At 35.9% G+C, this 21189-nt stretch overlaps 1 protein-coding gene across 6 annotated transcripts in view; it reads left to right on the top strand.

Annotated features, from left to right (window-relative positions):
- Positions 1 to 7736: 7736 nt before the first annotated feature.
- LOC149535472 (E3 ubiquitin-protein ligase At1g63170-like) overlaps positions 7737 to 21189 on the top strand; it is a 71351-nt gene continuing 57898 nt past the window's right edge. Inside the window, exons 1-4 of one of the 6 annotated variants that reach the window (XM_089805477.1) lie at positions 7737 to 7919; positions 8960 to 9099; positions 9207 to 9255; positions 9426 to 10046. In XM_089805477.1, coding sequence (XP_089661603.1) covers positions 9439 to 10046 — 608 coding nt within the window. In that variant the 5' untranslated portion in view covers positions 7737 to 7919; positions 8960 to 9099; positions 9207 to 9255; positions 9426 to 9438. Of the gene's footprint in view, positions 7920 to 8003; positions 8673 to 8959; positions 10047 to 21189 lie in introns of those variants that run through there. The other 5 variants (XM_089805478.1, XM_089805476.1, XM_089805475.1 and 2 more) reach the window with 5 other exon arrangements.

Below are 21189 nucleotides of genomic sequence, written 5' to 3' on the forward strand. Positions count from 1 at the left end.
CTTTGGCTGTTGAGTTAACTCGGTAAAAACTAAATTTCCTTCACTATCCATGAAAGCTCGGTTAGAACTGTTTCCTACACTATTTTCTCTTGATGACCAAGTTTGCTTGGTAGCAACTAAATTTCCTTTGCTAACCTTGAAAGCTCGGTAGTGACTGAATACACAAGGTAAAGCCTAAGAATGCTTGGTAGACACTGTAAACCTTCTTTGCTAACCTTCTGAGCTCGATAGACTTTGTCTTTTGCCTTGGTGACCAATTGAGCTCGATAGACTTTGTTTGATGACTAATATGACATTTGTGTAACATCAAAGACAACACACAATTGAACAATTATATCCAACAGGGTTATACTGAAATCAATCTTATATCAAATCATTTTCCCTTTCGTGTTGTAGAGCTGAAAATAATAACTAGACTTAGCTTGTGAATCTCATAGGTCATGTTATTAGCTATTTCGTGCCTTTGTCATTGCATAAGTATAGAAGGATTTGATGATTTTAGTTTGCTTACTATGGATTATAATTTATGGTTTATGCACCAGTGACATAAAGGAATCTAAGGTACACCTGCCTAGGTTTTGTAGAGCTTGAAGAGAAGGAGTTTAGCCTTATAGTTGGCCTGGGTTCTAAATGAAGTGTATCCATTATAGGAGTTAGTTGCCCTTAGATGCATTTTGTTAAAACTACTTGGTAGTCAAAATCACTATTAAATCAGGAGCCAACATGTCCACAGGGTCGAGCAAATGAAGAGGGGTAGTATTCTTGATGATTAACTCACCATTTTTCCAATTTTTTTTTCTAAAACTACGGATTGAGGTATCCATAGTTTTGTTGTCTTTAAAATTCAATTCAACTCAAAATTATAGGGCACATTTAACTTAAAACGAGCTCTTTTTGAGTTATAAATGTATGCATTTTGAGTTTAGATCATAATCTATAGTGTTTATTTCATTATGCCCAAAAATAATGTTATTAAACCATAGTTATGGGTTTGGCAATTTTTAAGTTGAAAATTTTATAATAAGCCAAATTTTGTTTGTAGTGAGGGTTAAGATTTTTATAGTAGAAAAATATATGCAAATGGTGTTGCAATCTTGGGGTGAATATCTATTGATTTTGTGATTTTGGATGAAAGCTATGAATTCAAGAGCCATTGCATGCTTTGTGTGAGTTCACTTTGCCTCTTGTTTAATTGATATTAGTTGTAAGGAAATTACTTGTGGTGATGGTCTAATGGAGGTAATCAAATTATTGGTATGCTAAATGGTGAATATATCTGACATGTGTATGAATGGGTATGGTTGTGTCATTTTGAAGATTTTTGAAAAATCTTGTTTTATTTCCTTGGATGATTGCATTTGAATATTTTGAAATGTAGATCCCTATTTTGTACTATTTTAGGTTTGAAAGATAAAATATTATTCTTTATAGAAGTTTGATTTTACTCATGGATAATGTCTATAGGGATTAAATTCTAGTTATTTTCTTTAAATCTCTCATTACCCTCCATCTGTTGAAAGTTTGTTGAAATATGAGTTTAGTAGTAGTTTATAACATTAGACTTAGTTTTCTTTGCAAAAATTTATATTCTAAATATTTAGGAAAAAAATTGTATTACAATCTTCCACTTTCTAGCTCAATGAACCAACAAAGGCCCACTTTGAGTACTTATACATTAATCTTCATTGATCTGCCCAATGCAAGTGTGACCCAATCATGCAAGAGCCTTGGGAGAAATTCTCATTTCTCTTTCAAGAGAGGGATTTGAATTTTTTATCCCTATCATTGTGTCATGTTAACAATATGAGCAACACAACTATCATAGCAAGTAGTTGAGGAATCAACAACACACTACTCACTTATAAGAATAGTGTAGAGGTGGGCTTCAACTCCATTATAATAATATGGTGTATTTGGAAATGAAAATGCTTCCTACTATATTGAGAGGTAGGGTGATTTGTGGAAAAATAATATTTCACTTGAAAGCAATATTCTCATAGTCAATTGGCTCTTGTAATGCCCTGCCCGAAGATCCTTGGAACAAGGATTCAATTTAAGACAAGAAATTTTTTTTTGAACAAGTATGAGTGCACATGACAACATCAGACACGGATCACATAGATCATAATGGAAGAATTAACCACAATCCTGACAACCAATGAATCTCTAAATGCCACTACCAAACTGACACACAAACTCAAAAATGAAAACCAAAGATGACATCAAAACACAAATTCTTTGATCTGTCGAATCATGGAACCACTAGCATTCTTAAAGGGTACTCAAAAGTCCAAATTTCATTCTCCGAAAAATAGTGGAGAGGCCCCCTATTTTTTGTGTGAGAGAATTACAACTAACAGTCTCACATGAGGAAGCACCTCTTCGCGCGAGAAAGTACACTAAGCCACTCGAGGAAACACCCTTTCACGCAACGACATGCTAGGATCAACAGTCAAAATCACTGCACTAGTGTGGGGTTTTGCATGAGAAAGTGCTAAAGGGCACGTGAGAAAGCTTGACAAACCATGCGAGATCTTGCATTCTCACGCAAGAAAGTAAGATTTTGCATGAGGATACACAATAGCAAACCAGAAACATAAAGCGAAAAAGATAGGAGATTAAATTTCCTCCACACCGAGGAGTACCAGATCCACATAAATTGAGGAAAGAACATTTGAGTGCATAAACAAAAAGATGCCATGAAACAAGAAAAAGGAACAAATATCCATCTAAACCATAGTAGTAAAAAGGACATATTGAAAGCAACATCATAGTGTACAAAAATAACATCACAATGTATAGAAATAACATCACAATAACTGAACAACCAAACTAAGTACACGATTCCTCCCAACCATAAATAACATCATAAGACCATCATGGATCCTAGCCATCCCCCGCGCATAACATCCCAAAATATCGACTAGATCGTTGGTGTTATCATATGAGGACGTCACTACTAAAATGTGCTACAACATAAGATTAAGGAAATCTAACATGCTAAAAGTAAAGCATTAGATAATCCAATAAATCAACCACATCATCTATCATATGCTAACATCATACGAATAGGAAATCTAACATGCTAAACTAATAAGCAATAGATATGCTAATAAAGTAATTCACATCATCTAATCATATGCTAAACATCATAATATCAAAATGCGTCAAATAAACTAACATCATCTAAACATGATATCCAAGCATTCCAATGAAAGCATAAATCACAAGAAAGCATACTCCAGAACCCAAAGTATCAAGTGAAAACATCCAGCAATAGTCGCACTAGGACAAAAGATCGTCTCTGTACACTAGTCCCCAATAGTGGTGAAGGTAGCTACGCCTCCCAACCATGTGGAAACCATAGGTCCACATTTGCCATGCTAATGGAGATAATGATTCAACCATAAACACACATAAAGCACAACATCCATGGCTAACACTCACGCCAGACAATATGATGACTGAAACCAAGAACATAGACAATGCATAAACTACAAGTCCTGATCAGATACTCAATGGCTATTAAGTAGGGCTGACATCATGGAGAGTCACTTGGCATCGACAAGCCCAAGCTAATATTGGCCGCTCAGACTTCCCAGTAGAAGGAGCACATCTTGAACCATTTTATTATCTTAAGTTTGATTACCACTCACACATTTTATTTAGTTATCACTTAATTAAAGCTCCCTTTGCCAACCCATGGTACCATGATCACCGAGCTGCAAGATAGAAGCCCCCTCCATATGCTACCCTACCCTACCCATGCTCATCCAATGATGAGTGCCCATAGGCATGCAAATTCCCAACCCAACCCCAGTGATCATAACTTCCAGAAGTACCACAGAAGATCGGGCTTCGCAAGTCACCCAACAAATGTATGTGCACGTACTCGTGTGTAACGCACCACCATCATGAAGATCATAACACAAGGACTAGATGAGAACACAAGCAAAATATCACTCAACCGAAAATAACTTAGGAGGATAGATTTTACACGAATCTCAAGAACAATAAAACCATACATCATAAAATCACTCAACCAACCTCAATCCGAGAATATGGATTCTACACGAATACCAATGATGCAACAAGACCACACATCATGAAATCGCTCAACGACCTCAATCTAGGGGCATGGATTCTACGCGAATCCTAGTGTTTACGAAACAAGAACAAAGGTCCAAAAGAAACCATAACAACAAGTATAAAATCACTTAATCGAACATGACATTAGGAGTACAGATGTGACACACATCCCAATGCAAACATAAAAGCAAAATAATAGTTTGACTAAAATCCTATGGATGATCCAAGTCCACGACCAACATCATGCCAAGAAAACCTGAGAAAACTGGGCAACACACAAATCGAGGTAAAAACCCCCAAAATTGGAAAAACTTCAAAATTAAAACCCATTTGGTCTTTGGGCACAAAAACCTCAAAAATTAAAAAATAATCGAGTTCAGGCACCGTATGCGAAAATGGCCAGCATAACAACACGAACCTCAAACCCTCATCTAAAAAAATAAGGAAATGCTCATACCCGACGAACCGGGTAGAACCAGCAAACAAAAACGAAGGAGAACACTAGTTCTCAACCTCCTAACAAATGGCTACCAAAAACAGAAGCTGAAACAGAGTAGAAACAATAAAACGGGAGAGCCATACTTCACAGCCAAAAGGGCAAAATGAGAATCTAAACCATAAAATAAAAATCTCGTAGAAGTAGCTGAAAATCGCGGCAATCCAAGGTCTCTTCGAGCTGGAACCAATGAGTCTGATCTTGTGACAATCCCATGCCCGCAGCTCCCACAAAAAAAAGAGAGCCAATCCTCATGAAGAGGATTTTTGGATTTTACTCTCCAACTTTCTAATTCAAAAGTGAGAAATGAGGAATTAAATTCCTTTTTGGATACTTATTCACTTTTCGAGTGAATAATTGATTAAGGCAATTAACCAACCAACCTAGTTAAACCCCGAATCAACCCAAACGAAAAAAGGCCATTCCTAGAAATAGGAATTCATTATGGCAAAGTTGCCATAAATTAAATTAAATTAATTTGAAAAGCCCTAAAACCCAAAAACACATAAATTTCCTTAACAACTTTTGCGACAATGCAAACCTCTATATGCACAGACACACTCACTAGTCTAACCACATAATGCAAATGAGTTCAGATTTAATAATCATCGCAAGGATTAATTTATCAAATAAAATAAGGATACGTCGACCATACAAGGACAACATTGGTGAAATATGAATGGCTGAATCACTAACTCCGTGTGCCACTGCCAAGGATATAAATCTTGCATCTAAACAACACGATCAAGTGCAATTGCATATAATAACATAGCCAAAGCAATAAATGCATTAAATCATCTAATTTAACCATTTATTTAATTGTACTCAAATAATCCATTTACATCACTCACATTCGCATAAAGCATAATAACGTAGGAACAAAGTAAATAACCATAGCATTAAATCCATCACATAACATAAGTAGAGATATGTCCAAATGCTGGATAATCAAATATCATCATAGAGCACACTGTCATCTCAAAATGGCGTCATCGTGCAATATGATCAACTGCCTGACCCTCAGGTCATCTCAAATGTAAAACATAACATGAGTAACAAAATATCTATCAGATCAAAATATAACAAGGTAAATATCCACAGTAAATAACTAATGAATCCAACATGGACAATTCATTTCTAATTATTTAAGCATTTAATAATGGTTGATTAAACAACATGAAAAGACACTTAAAACACATAAGCAAACATAGTCATAAACATGACTAACCATTGCTACAGGAACCTAGTCCAGTATAGCACGGTAATAGTACACAGTGCAATCTTTGCACATATCTTAGGGTAATCATGAAACAACCTCATGATACCACAAATCACATCATAATCTCAAAATTCAACCATAAGCATAAACAAAGCAACTAATATAGTAACATAAATCTAATCACTTCAATGGTGTAGACCACTCATGGTCCTAGTCACGATCCCTTCTCAAGGAGAGATCAACAATGTTGCATCCATCGGGATGACTTACAAAAGTCAAATGGGAGAGGCACTACAACTCCCTCTATTGCCTATTACCACTCTTTAATGAAATCAATATAGGAAGACCTTTTGATAATTCTATTTCAATGCAAAGACATGCACACAAAGATAATTCAAATTGATAGTTTCTTCTAATATGCTTTAGCAATATGCCAAATTATTGTGAATGGATATTAGATATTCAATTTCCCAAAATTGTAAGGGGAGATAAGGAGGACATACCCATAGAAATGTAGAGGAAAATGTCTTAGTTTGAAGGTCGAAGAATGGGAACCACAACTTCATGCATAAAAGTGTTTGTGGAAAAAAAGGTCCCGCCTTAATGACTAGATTCTTGTCTTCTTTGACTTAAATTCGAAGATGAAAAACCTCCTGACACAGGGGTAGATGCTAATTTCATCCATCATACATTATTCCACTTATCACTAGTCCAATTATGAAGAACAAACAAACTTGGCTAGGTTCACATCAATCAATATATTAGGGCATTATTCAGTAAAGATTCCTCTCTATCAATTGTAAAAAATGTCAACACTTAATAGGGGCACCAAATGTGAAAACAAAACTAAAAAATAGGGGTTTAGATTTCCACATGTACATTAGGATGAATGCCAAGCTAGTGAAAAACTATGAGGTGAGTTGGGAAGGTTGACATACTCGCCTATATAAACACCTTGTTACAAAGCCATCCAAAAATCTAATGGGCTTGCTATTAATTTCTTTTAATGAAGGGTAAGAATACACTTTAGTTAGCTTTTGTGTTAGTGCTTCTATCTCATTAGTGAGGAATTGAACTAAGAGATGACATTTGAGTAGCTTTCCAAACATTTCCTTGCTACAGGGCATAGGGCTCCTACCTAATCAACGTTAAAGAAAAAGGTGCCATAATTGTCGTAACATCACTACAAGAATTGATATGCATATCAACCTATGGAGAAACCTGCAAGGAGGGAGGCAAAGAGACCTTCAGATCCAAATCGAGACCTCAAGTGCCATGAACAATGACTCAGTAGAAATTTTTGCATGGTGTAGGGTGGACAAACCCTACATGCCATTTGTTCCAAACTAGTTGCACATTTATCACTGCTACCAAATGCCAAGCCCTCAAAAGAAGCAAATGAAGGGATAGTTCCATCCTTCATTCAAAGACCTATAATAACATGGTTGCCATTAGTCGCAAGAAATTCAAAATAGGTATATAAAAGAGTAGAACAAGACATTTTGGAATTGATTGTATTTATATCTAATGTTTTTATTAGCCATATATTTTTAAAATATACTCAACCAAAATATTAATTTGAATCAAATTTACAAAGTTTCTTAAAAAATGAATATGCTAATATATAATAATAATAATAATAAAAATAAAAGCATTAATACATTTCTTAGACCATCAAAAAGGCTAAAAATCTTTTTCCAATACGAAATGACCGGGAACCTACCAGTTCTATTCACCAAAATCTTCATTTAACTAATAATAATAATAAATATTACCGGGTCTTACCTCGGCTAAATTTTTTAAGCTCAAAAAAGTTGGGATTATAAATTCGTGTCACACAGAGAGAAAAATAAAATGAATATGTAGTCCGTTCAAATATATTGACGACTGACAGCTGTACGGCCATAAAATAATCTGCCCCTTAAGCCAAATTTCTTTTTATCGTTTTCTTCTTCCGGCTTTTTGCCTCTTTCGGCGACCAAGAGCATCGACACTCCATGGATAAAATGCAAAGGACAAAAATAATGGCGGTCGTGGAAGCCTCCCAAACCCTCTTAAATCCGCTCATCACTTGAGAAAATAGGCGAATCTGCAGCCAATTGTAATAATTTTCAGGTACGCTGAAAAATGCCACAAAAAATTCTCATATTTTGCCTGCAGAAAATGGTAAGACTTTTAGGAAAAAAGAACTTTAAACTATCTTGATGTTCTTCGAGAATGTGAGGCTATGGTATATTTAAGGATTGAATTGTCGCTTCTGAGCTGTTTCGTGAATTTGTCCGGCATTTGGCGTTTTCTGCGGGGAAAATTGATGGCTGTTTGGGTTGAAGAGAAGCAGATACGTCGGCCTGCTGTTTCAGTCGGTTTTGTGCGGTTTCTATATGGCGATGAACTGTGGATGTTTGAGCCCTTTATGCGTTATTCCACGGGAAAGTGTTAGCTTTTATTATTATTTTGAGCTGTTCTCGAATAGGTTTGAATTTGTAGAAGTTTGATAGGGCGTCTTTCACTTTTCCTCTTGTTCATTGGTAATATGTGGTCTGATTTTTGGCAAATTAAGCAAGTGTAGTACTCTGCACGTTGAAAATCATCGGATGTGTTTTTTTAATTCACTTTTAAGCAAAGTCAACCTAGTATTTTGCAGTGCACAGTTAGTTTGTTGTAATATGAGCGCTTTTTAATCTCACAGGTCAGAGACTTGTAAATATTTAAATGACCGTTCATATTTCTGAATTACCTGGGGCTAAAAGAGGCGATTGATAAGACGGAAAATGTACAGTCGAGAGGACAAAATCAAGGGTTTTAGTAGCAGGGATGTTTATAGTATTTTGTATGCGTGGTTTGAAGGCTTGCAATTTTATTTTTGAGGTTAATTTCTTTCTATAAACAGGCAGTCTCTGTTTTTGCATTTGTATTGCTGTTGTTCAAGAAGTCCAATTTTCAAACCAGGGTCCTGTTTTAAGTTCTTTACCTGTCCTTATTGCTTGCAGCGACATATGAGAATTTTGATGTTTTTTGGCTCCTTGATTATTTGTAAATAAACTCATGAAAGTGGTGGATAGGTTTTGGTTTCTGGCAATTTAGGGGCATTTTTGAGGAAAATGACTAAATTTAAAAGGATATATTAATTAATTTCTTATTGGATTTTCACACAGATTAGGGCACGCAGTCAATGGGATATTTGATTCAGTCAGAGCTGTACCTGTTATTTGACATTGTTTACAATGCTTGGTGGTTCTCCGTTTCTGGGAAAAACAAGCGTGTGAATGCATAAAAAGTACTATTCAAATTCCAGGTCGGTGTGTGAGCTATATGTAGAAAATGGTAAATTTATGTTTCTGGGAGTATGTTGAGTGGTGAAGGTCATACACTATTTCTGAAAGTTGACGTCAACCTGTACAGTTTATCCTCTATATCCAGACTTGGGCTTTTGCAGAAGTAAAAATCACAGGTACTCAGAAACGAAACATAAATAGAAATTCAAGTAATCTTACAAACATAGAAGCTTTGAGAAGTGGAATTACTTCCACTTTTCCTGGCTTCTGTGTGTTTTTAAACGCAGTGGACAATTTCCATGGCTGCTGGCTCCACAGTTTTGGGTTCTGACAGTCATAGTGACAGGTGTCCTTTGCTCATGGAGCACACATCGGAGCGATCAGATCAAGAGCACATTGTTTTGAATGTTAGCACTGGTAATACTACAGTTTCAGTGTCTCGTCAAGGGGATGTTGCAACTATATCAGAGCAGGAAACTCCGTCCACAAGCACACAGGCCCCATCTTGGCCTGTTCCTCCATCTTCATCACTGAGGAATACCTCCTTTCCTAGAGCTGGTGATTTGAGAAATTATGGTCGTCGACAAAGAGCAAGCCCATTGAATTCAGGTCTATGGATATCCTTTGAACTTACCATAACAGTTAGTCAGATAATAGCGTCTATTATCGTTTTGGCGCTGTCAAGGAATGAAAAACCCCAAGCCCCATTATCTGTTTGGGTTGTAGGTTATGCTTCAGGATGTCTTGCGACACTTCCTCTTCTATATTGGCGCTATAGGCATCGGTATATACGCATGCCAGATCAAGATCCTTCACCCTCATCCATTGCTTCCCGTTCTAGCCCCCCTCTTTCACAAAATGTCTCTTATACAACAATATCAATGCCTCAAGCTTCAGGGGAGGAAGAGGTCCATGGCAGATCTCAGTCATTAAGAAGCAATCGAGACACAACTTCGACAAATCCAAGGTACTAAAGTATTTCTTAGCGTTGTTTTGTCTTGACCTCTATTATTCAATTACCGGAGGGTATTTTGCAATATATAATTTTTTCTTGTTGTTGGCTTGGAGTTGGTAATTGATTTGGAAAGAGTTGCATTCGTGCAGTATTTGGAATCTTTATTTTTCAGACGTGGACTAGTTATTCTCATGGTTGGATGCATTAAATATGCCAGGGAGGATGAAAGTATACAACTGTCTTGTTTTATTGGTTTGCTGTCTTGCTTTTATATATTCAGTAGAATTAAGCTTGGAAGCAAAATTGTTGTAACTTGTACATGATTTAAATTGGATTGGTATTTGAAGTTTTTTTTTTGTTACCTTACAGTTAGTCACCTTTCTATGTCTATTAGCAGATTACTTTTGATTTGAGAATGCTTTGAAATTCACTATGGATATTCAAAATTGAAATAATTTTGAATTGATTCAATATGTTACTAGCCCTGAGGGTTTTCAGGGGTTTGATGGCTGTTCCCTTGACAAATTTAAGCTTCTCCTCTGATTTTCAAATTTGTCAGATGTCTCCATGAATGATTGGTCTAGGTAACCAAGTGATGGACATTCCATTGAGAAATAATGACAAATATATATATCTTTTGTAACCTATGGATAACATATTTACTTGAGTATCAGAAGAGATTTGTTCCCAGATTATGAATATGCAAAAGTCGAAATGACTTTATTCATATATAAGAATATACTAAAACTACACGATCTCTCATCATATTGGAAGGGCAATTTATTTTACCACATATGCGATGATGTCTACAAAGTAATTTCATAATATTTTTGATAAACCCATTGTACTTTTTTGGCTTTCATATTAGACAAATGTGAGAGAGTGTGCTCCTGCAATGTTAAAACTGAGCAATCATTTCTTATGTTATGTGTTTTGAAGCTGTATTTGATGTTATGCATTATTAAGTTGTATTTGAAGAGTTGCATGGTAGTTCTCTGGACCAAGACTTGTATATCTTTATATCAGTGACATTTTGCGTCTTCCTTTAGGATCATCAGGAGGGAAGAAACATTTTTGTATTTCTGCTTGTGTTCACTGTTGATGAAAGGTCTAACCTATGCTCCCTTCTATTCTAAGCCAATTCCATACTTACTATGTCTTTTGTGCATGATAAGTCCAATGTGTTTACATTTTTCATCTGTGACTGGAGAACTACCTTCCCTTACTTCTGTCTTCTAGCAGTAGTTTTTTTTATTAACTTTTGTCCAAACTATTGTCCTTTTCCTCTTTAAATTCTGAATGATCAGTTGAAGCTGAATGAGGTTGAATTCATGCGTCTATAAAATTTAATTTAAAGATTCTGGAAGGTATGCACTGATACCACTTCCCTCTGCCTGCGATTATTTTTCATTCCAGGCTTCATTCTGGTATCTGAAGCGGGGAGGGTGGGCAGCTGTGATCTCACAAATATTAGTGATATTCTCACAAATATTAATGATACATTTTTTGTTTCTATAACATTCTTAAAAACCTCAGAGCCTTACATTTTCTTGCTGTCCAGACATATATTTTTCCTTTTGACAAGGCTTCGGAAGCAGCTGTGATCTCACAAATATTAGTGATATTCTCACAAATATTAGTGATACATTTTTTGTTTCTATAACATTCTTAATAACCTCAGAACCTTACATTTTCTTGCTGCCCAGACATATATTTTTCCTTTTGACAAGGCTTCGTCTCTTGCATATCTAGTACAAGAGAAGATTTGATAATGTCGGAAAATATTGAAGGCAAGTGATCATTTTAAATCCATCAACCATCTGACTACATTGCGAGCCATCCGAGTCCTGTAAACTAACTGGGGCATCTGAAGCAGAGTGTCCAATTTGTGTGAACATTTAACACCTTGCTGCTATTTCGCATGGTTTTGGGTTCCTCCATTATATATTCATTTGTCTTCAACACTGAGCCATATTTCTCAGGCAAGCATTTTGAAATATTCATTTACACATGTATTCTTGATGAAGTTGCATGAGTTAATCCAACTGTTTTAGGGTCAATTGCTGACAATTTACTTAACATACTCCTTATAACGTGGAAGCATGCATCCATCTAGAGCTATAGGGTGAGACATGGGATCTAAACCCATATCTGTTTAAATATAAAGTTTTCAGACATTGGACTAATGCTAGGGAATCATGCTAGATCACTGGAACATTTTAATCCAAAAACAATGGTCCATTCTCCAAACTAAAAGATATATTGTCTATAGTTTGACACAGGCTTGAAAACCACGAGCGCAAGGATATCTCTAGCCTTCCTTTAATATTCTCTAACCAGCATATAGAAAACCATGAATAGATCAAGCCATAAGCTATTGCATTTATAGTGTAATTCTTTACTAGGAAAGACTCACAAAGCACTTCCTTTCCCAGCATTAGGACCAGAGCTCACCTGCACATACTATACATATTGATGTTAAGGTGACACATCTGGGGAGCTGAAACCACAACATTCTGCTTGCTTGCATCAATAGGAAACTCCAAAACCTCCAGCAGCTGTTCAACATTTGAGTTTCCTGTCCCATTTGATACACCATTGTCAGATATCTTTTAGATATTACTGACAAGGCCTTGTTTTCGAGGTGTAACAACGTGGGAGAGATGCTTGATTTCTAAATAATAGGGGCTCTAATCCTGCCTTGTCTTGTGCACATTGTTGTCCATGGATTCATACTCCTACGATTCTACCCCATAACCACGTGCTCTTGCGAAACTAAGGTTTGCAGAAGACAGATTGGGAGTTATTCAAAAAATTAAGAGGTGTTAATGTTTTGTAGCAGCACGAGACATCAGGGCCTGTTGTCTTTGTTGTTGATGCTCTACTGTTCTCAAGCTTGTTCAGTTCTGCTGATCAGAGTTGTCTTTATTAAATTATTTGGTTCCTCCATTTGTGCTGCTGTTTTAAGTTTGTTCCCTTTGTTCTCTAGCTGTCTCATCGCTGCCAGCTCAGATGCCTTTGTGTTCGTCTTGTGGTCATTATATTTAATATGTTGTATGTTTTGAAGGTGAATCAGCTATTCTTCATAACCGTCACTGTTCATGCAATGAAGGTTGAAATTCAAGTGTCGTCATTAGTTATTGTTAACCTTCTTGTGTACCTGCCTTGAACAATCAAGTTATGTTCATTTTAGTATCTCGTTGGTGCTCGTCAATTATTCTTACTATTTGCCAAAATGAAATTAGAGATCGCCATGGCTTAATTGCCTCCTGTGGTTCTATAAGACTGTGGGTTGTATTGGGCATTGATAGGTTGGTCTTTGGTGCAACAACAATCCTGACCATTCTAACAAGTGGTATCAAAGCTTGGTTGCAAGTTCAAATCCACACAGGCCACAACAAGTGACGCTAGGAGATGGATTGTTGGCAATGGGTCAATGTCCCTCACGGGGTTCCTGACATGTCTTAACCGCCTGTTGTGGTTCTATAAGACTATTGGTTGTATCAGGCAGTGACATGCCAATCTTGGTGCAATGGCAATCCTGACCATTCTAATGTAATTGCCATCACTTTTTCTCCTTGCCCATGCATTCTTCGGTATGGACAGTTTCTGTGAAGTCTATCTAGTGAGAGATTATTACAGGATTGAAAGTGGATTGATTATTGTATCTTCTGCAGACTTTATTTGTATATGATCTGCAAGATCATGTAGTGTGTTAGTCGTTGTTGATATTGTAAAAGGCATCCTGCTATAAGATTGTTAAGAGTTAACAATCCATGTCTACTTCTATCTTTTGATTAGGCTTGAGAGTACCATATTCAGTTTTAGGCATTCAATAAAGGATATATTTTTCAGTTGTGGCTTGGTTTTTCCTCAGTTTGGAGGGATTTCCTAGGACAAACTATTGTGCTTTCCTGTTCTTAAGTGTAGGGAGTTTCTAATTATTTGATCTTTGTTTTCTGGTTTAAAATTTAACATGGTATCAGAGCAGGTCTAAGTGAATGATACAAAACCAGAATTTTTTAAACTTCAAATTATTCTTTGCTGTACTTTCTGCTTGCATGTTTCAACTTCCAACAATGGTGAATGAACTCAAAGTTGAAGACGTGCTGGATGCATCCAAGATTACTTCATGGAAATTCGAAGTCCTTATTGCTCTTGAAGAAAATGGTCTTCCTGAGCCATGTGACTGGTGATGTTGTTGAGCCAATAGATGATACCGAGCAAGCTCAATGGAGGAAGAACAATACGATGGCAAGAAAGATACTTTTGATTTTTTCAAGGATCAATTGGTACCTGTTATATCCAAGTTGAATTCAGCAACACTAGTAGAGCTCTAGCTTTGAGATGCCAACTCCTTTACATTAAGATGGCTAGAGAAGAATCTGTTGTATCTTTCTTCATGAAGATTACAAAGTTGAAGGATCAACTTAATGCTATTGGAGATTCAGTTGAGGACAAAGACCTAGTTATGTCGGCCATGAATAGCTTTCTCACTCTTGGGAGTCTTACATTCAAGGGATTAGCGGAAGAGATGGACTACCCAAGTTTGATAAGTTGAGAGCTGATTGCATTCAAGAGTAATGCAGATCAGAGTCTAGAGGAAATGGGCTTAAATCTCACATAAAGAAGATCATGTCCTTGCTGCCCATACTCTAAAAGGAAAGGAAGGAAGGGAAATTTCAAGAGGTTTAGAGATAGGAATTATGAATCTACCCTTGCACCTAAGAAGAAGAAAGATTTCTCAAGGATTCAATGTTTTAGATGTGACAAGTTTGGTCACTTTTCCTAGAGATTGTTCATCAAGAGCCAAGCAACAAGTTGCTGCTTCAAACGTTGAAAATGATTCTCCTTATAGAAAGATAAGTGAAAATTCAAAAGGTATCTTTTTAATTTCTTCTCTTTCAAGTAATGTTGCTACTGATAGTGATTCCTGGCTAATTGACAGTGGAGCATCTCACCATATTACAAGATACTGTGTGCATTTCTCTGATCTGATAGAAAAGAGTACTCATTTACAATTTATTATGGGTGATGAGGTTTGCTATTTTGTGAAAGGTGCTTGAACTACATCTTTTGGTTTAGAATCTAGAGTTCTTCTTCATCTGAGTGACGTGCTGTTTGTTCCTGGAATCAAGAGAAAATCTGATTTTTATTTCAGTGTTAGAAGATAAAGAATACCAAGTGGCATTTGCTGAAGGTGAAGTTTTTGCATGGAAGAAACTTGTGAAATTGGTGTTCATCATGAGAGTCCATGTAGACTTTCAACTCATCCTATTTAAGCCTTAGCACATGATTCCACGAGTTCTAATGAGCTGTGGCATAAAGGATTCTCTTATTTAAATTCAGAACTCTTTCCTCCGTGGAGAAGATGGTCACTGGTCTCACAAAGCTAAATCAAGAACACGAGGGTGTCTGCAAAGGTTGTGCTCTAGGTAAGAACTTTAAAAGTCCTTTTCATAATAGCAAAAGTAGAGCAAAAGATATATTAGAGCTGATTGATTCTGACTTGTATGTTACTATGTCTGTTGCTTCATTAAGTGGCGTTTGGTAGTATGTTAATTTTATTGATGATTTCTCTCGTAAGTCATGGATTTATTTTCTGAAAATTAAAGAGTCCGATGAAGTGCTGTCTAGATTTAAAGAGTTCAAAGCTCTTGTAGAGAATTTGTTCGATAAGAGGATAATTTTTTTGTCTGACATTGTGGCCGAATATACTTTGCTGTATTTCAAAATGTGTGTTGAAGTTGGGATTAAGGGGAGGTTTGTGTCCCTTATAATCTACAACATAATGGAGTAGTAGAAAGAAAGAATAAGTCTGTTGCTGAGGCGTAGAAAGTCATGATCCATGATCAAAGTATTTAAACTTTTCTTTGGGCAGAAGCTTGCAAGACAAGCGTTTATGTTCAGAATCATAGTCCTCATCAAATTCTAGAGAATAACTCCTTAAGAAGCATTTAACATATATTAAACTAGAAGTGGATCATCTCAGAATTTTTGGATTTACAATTTACATACTGCTAGAAAATAAAGTCCACCAAGATAATTTGGGGGGGGGGGCTGCAAATCAGTTATGCATTTAAAACAATTCTCACTATCTTTATTACTTCTGAAACATGTAAACGATAGATGCAACAACCATAGAAAGATAATCATACACAATAACACCGGATATGTTAACTTGAAAAAACTTTGATCAAAGGGAAAACCCCGGTGAGAATGATGCCCACAGGATGATGTACCAATATAAAAGTTCCTTGTGAAAGGATAGACTCTTTAGGAGCCAATGAAATACAATCAGTACATATGAGTCCCTATTAGAAGACTTTGAATCCCTGTAAGGAGATTCCAACCCTGATAGGAGCTATGCTACCTTGTTAGGAGTTGAAAAAGGGACAACTGAACCCATTGTTCAAATAGTTTCAGACTGTCTTCACCAAACAACTTTTCAGGGTAATCATATCAAATTCTGAACTAACTAAACAACTTATTTGCCAATACAGTTCCTTTGAAGCTCATAGTACATCTTCAACATCAATCTTTGCTACAATTTTAGCCAAATTCACATTTAAGCCAGCATACAACGAAATGATCTCAGCGATCCAATGTTACACTTACAACCAAGGAAATGACATTTCCTTTATGCCAAGTCCTAAAACAAGTATTGAGTCGGCCATGAGGCTTTCTCAATTTACAATGAATAATATAGGACATCATTATGATATTACAATACACGTTACATTACAATTAAACTCTTTCCTTAAAGATATTTAACAATAGTTAGCTCATAGAGACAAGGACATTGAACAAACTTCATAAGTTGGCTCAAACTGAATATTTGATTTCACCATCTTGAACATAGCATCTTGACATTGTCCTTGACCTTTTTTCTATCACGTTGAACAAAATTCCATCTCTACTAAAAGATATAACCAATTTACCAGTACTTGCTTTCCAGAAACTCTCTCGGAAAGCTACCTCCAAAAAACATCGCATAACTCTGACATATCTTTACATCTCTTTCTACCCACATAATTGTAGCAACTATACACATCATTGAATATACTCCCAAGCGCGCAAATTCCAACTCATTGACCGTTGAATTCCAACTTTGCTAGAAGATATAACCAATTTACTAGTACCTTCTTTCCAAAAACTTTCTTGAAAGCTACCTCCAAAAAACATTGCATAACTTTGACATATCTTCATATCTCTTTCTGTGCACATAATTGCAGGAACTATACACATCACTAAATATCCTCCCAAGTGCACAAAACCCAACTCGTTGACCGTTGACTGCGCCGAGCGTTTCTTCATATGCAACTCTGGTAATCTTCACAAAACAATGTATGTGTTGACATCAATGACAAACACAGTCATGAATGCAACACAAGCGCATAAACGTCTCTCCAACAATGCTAACAATCTCCCCCTTTGGCATTGATGGCAACATAAGATGAAAAACATCTAAGTACCATGAATACCAAAGATACATTTCTTGCTCTTCTACCTTACTCCCCCATTCATGCTAACCATGAATGTAAACATATATCTCAATCTAAGTCAGGCTGTAAGGAGTTTTTAATGTTCAAATCACAACCATACAATAAATCGAATAATCAATATGCACAAAGAAAGTGTTAATCTCCCCCATACATAAACATCAATACTCTCTCTTCAATTGACATCAATCAATGTATTTCATGCTCTATTACATCACCTCCATCGACATCAGTGACAAAGGTATCATTATGTCAATTCAATCATTTCCAAAACAATCTGTAAGTGCTCTCAACAAAGTGTCCAAAAACACTGTTAAATATCAATACCAAGAGTCATCAGTGAATCAACTCAAACACTGATACTTCGCCATAGGAGGAGTTATCAAGCATCTAGTTCAGACAAAAAAATAGTGCTTTGTTGCATATTGGATTGATGCACTCTCTGCATCAACTACTCTGAAGTAGGTTGGGGCATGACCCCAAGCATACCTCTCAAATACTCAAATGCATTCTTAGCTAAAGGTTTTGTAAATATGTCTGCTATTTGCTCCTTTGTGCTAACATACTTCAATTTGATCTCTTTCTTTGCTACCTTTTCTCTCAAAAAATGATACTTAATTGAAATGTGCTTTGTTTTTGAATGTAAAATTGGTTTCTTTAACATACTCACTGTACTTGTGTTATCACAATGTATGATAACAGGCTCAGTAAACTCAATTCCAATATCCTTCAGCATCTACTTCATCCAAATTATTTGATCACAATTATTTGCTGCTGCTACATATTCTGCTTTTGCTGCACTCTGTGAAATGCAATCCTGTTTCTTGCTCAGCCAAGAAACTAATCTTCCTCCAAAGAAGAATGCTCCACCACTTATGCTCTTTCTATCATCTACACTTCCTGCTAGTCAACATCAGTGGATGTATACAATGTGAAATCATGTGATCTCTCATATCATAAACCATAATCAGGAGTTCTGTTCAAGTTAATAAAAAATATTTTTGTTGGTGCAAGGTGTGTCTCTTTAGGATCCGCTTGAAATCTCGTCACAATTCCAACTGCATTAGCTATATCAAGTCTAGTATGTGTCAAATACTGCAATTCACCAATCACAGCTTTGTACTTCGTTTGTTCTGTACTAAGGGATTCATCTTTTTGATAGATAACTTACATCCAGTTACCATAGGTTTTCCTACAAGTTTACAATTTTCCAACTTAAATCTTTTCAACAAATTTGTAAGATACTTAACTTGTGATATGAACATACCTTGTTTGTTTTGCACAATCTGCAATCCCAAGAAATATTTTCTCTCTAATCATACTCATCCCAAATTCTTTCTTCATTTCTTCTGAAAATGTCTTGCTAGCTTCATCATTACCTCCAAAAATAATGTCATCCACAAATACTATAACAATCAACGATCCATTTACATTCTTTCTCAAGTACAAATTACTATCAGCATTACCTTTCACAGTTCCCAAACTTGTCAAATGCTTATCCAATCTTCCATACTGGGCTCTAGGTGCATGTTTCAGTGCGTACAATGCCTTCTTAAATATGCAAGCCATATCATTTTCCTTTGTCAAAGTAAAACCATCATGTTGTTTTATATATACTTCCTCTTGAAGTCCTTCATTCAGAAAAGCTGACTTAACATCCATTTGATAAACTTTGAAGTTCTTATTAGCTGCATATGCCAAAAACATTCTGACTGCCTCTAGTCTAGCAACAGTTGCAAAGTTCCTTCAAAATCAATTATTTCTTGCTGTGAATATCCCTTACAAACTAGTCTTGCTTTGTTTCTTACAACTTCACCTTGTTTATTTATCTTGTTTATAAATACCCACTTAGTTCCAATAACATTCTTATCTTTAGGTCAATAAACTAAATCCCAAGTCTCATTCTTTTCAATTTGCTCTAGTTCCTCTGTCATAGCTTTTATCCAATAGTCATCTTTACAAGCTTCATCAACATTCTTAGGTTCAACTTGAGATATTAAACACAATTCTTCACTAACCTCGTTCCTTGTCATAACTCCTTTTTTCACACTTCCAATGATTTGTTCCATAGGGTGATTCTTTTCCACATTTCTGTTAGGGGTCGCTCAATTCTGATTTATGCTCTAGGTTCTCTCTGCTCTTCTCTTTGCAATTCAATTTGCAAATCAGTGTCAGTTTCGTAAAATAATTCTTGCTCAACATTCTGATTGTTAGTAAGACTATTGTTTGTATTGGGCATTGATAGGTCGATCTTTTGGTGCACTTTGATTAGTCTCTCCATCAGAATCATAATCAAGTATCCTCTGTTGAATTCTAAACTCTTCATCAACTCCCACATTAGCACTTTCAACAATAGTCTTCAACCTCTGATTAAAATAAATCTATGCTTTAATCTTTAATGAATACCCAAGAAACATTCCTTCATCAGTTCTAGAATCAAACTTTCCAATATCATCATCTTGCTTAATATAGCATTTACTTCCAAAGATTCTAAAGTATTTCACAGTAGGTGTATGTCCAAACTAAAGTTCATAAGGTGTCTTATCAGTTCCTTGTATAATCTGCACTCTGTTCATTGTGTATACTGCAGTGTACATTGCTTCTCTTCAAAGATGTGCGATACATTGTCCTGAAACATCATTGCTTCTCTTCAAAGATGTGTGATACATTGTCTTGAAACATCATTGCTCTAGCTGCTTCTGTCACTGTTCTGTTCCTCCTTTCTGCTATCTCATTTTGCTGTGGAGCCCTAGGGGCTGAAAGTTGTCTCGTTATGCCATTATCCCTACAAAAGTTGTTAAATTCATTTGAAATAAATTCTCCTCTATTTGATCTCAAGCATTTAATCTTCAAACCGGATTCATTGTCAACTCTATTCTTAAATATCTTGAAGTTCTCAAAAGCTTCAAATTTCTCTCTAAGAAATGCAACCCACACCATAATAGTAAAATCATCAATAAGAAGCATAAAATACCTTTCTCCATGAAATGCTGTAGTGTTTGTTGGACCACTCAGATCTGTATGTACAATCTCCAACAGCACTGAAGTGGTAAACATCTTTGCTTGGAAATGGACTTTTCTTTTGCTTTGCTAACACACATTCTTTGCAAATCATATTAGAAGGTTTTATAGCCTTAGGCAAATCTCTAACAGCAAATGTTGTACTGACCTTCACAATGTTATCAAAGCTGTACTGACCTTCACAATGTTATCAAAGCTGACATGACAAAATCTCTTATGCCATAACCAATTGTCATTCACTTTATCTACCAAACATGTCATTTCAGTAGTGTTTCACTGAAATAAATTACCTCTTGTTCTTGTACCAGTACCAATCAAAGTGCCATTCTTATCCATGATAATTCAAGTCTTCTTTGTAAATTGCAACTGATATCCCTTGTCAACAAGCTGTCCAACACTCAAAAGATTATGCTGTCTATCCACAAAGTAAACATCCTTAGTGTTAGCCTTTCTATCAAGAGTAATAGATCCTTTTCCTTTTATTTGACATGCTGCATTATTTCCAACTCTTAAGTATTCCATCATCATAACTATTGAACTCAACAAATTTGTTCATATCGCCAGTCATATGATGGGAACAACCACTATCAATAATCCAATCAGACTTCTTCTTCTCAATTTGTGATAGTAAG

This window comes from Cupressus sempervirens, chromosome 10 (assembly GCF_028749045.1).
Source record: "Cupressus sempervirens isolate cs-2001-9-10 chromosome 10, ASM2874904v1, whole genome shotgun sequence".
NCBI classification, from domain to species: domain Eukaryota; kingdom Viridiplantae; phylum Streptophyta; class Pinopsida; order Cupressales; family Cupressaceae; genus Cupressus; species Cupressus sempervirens.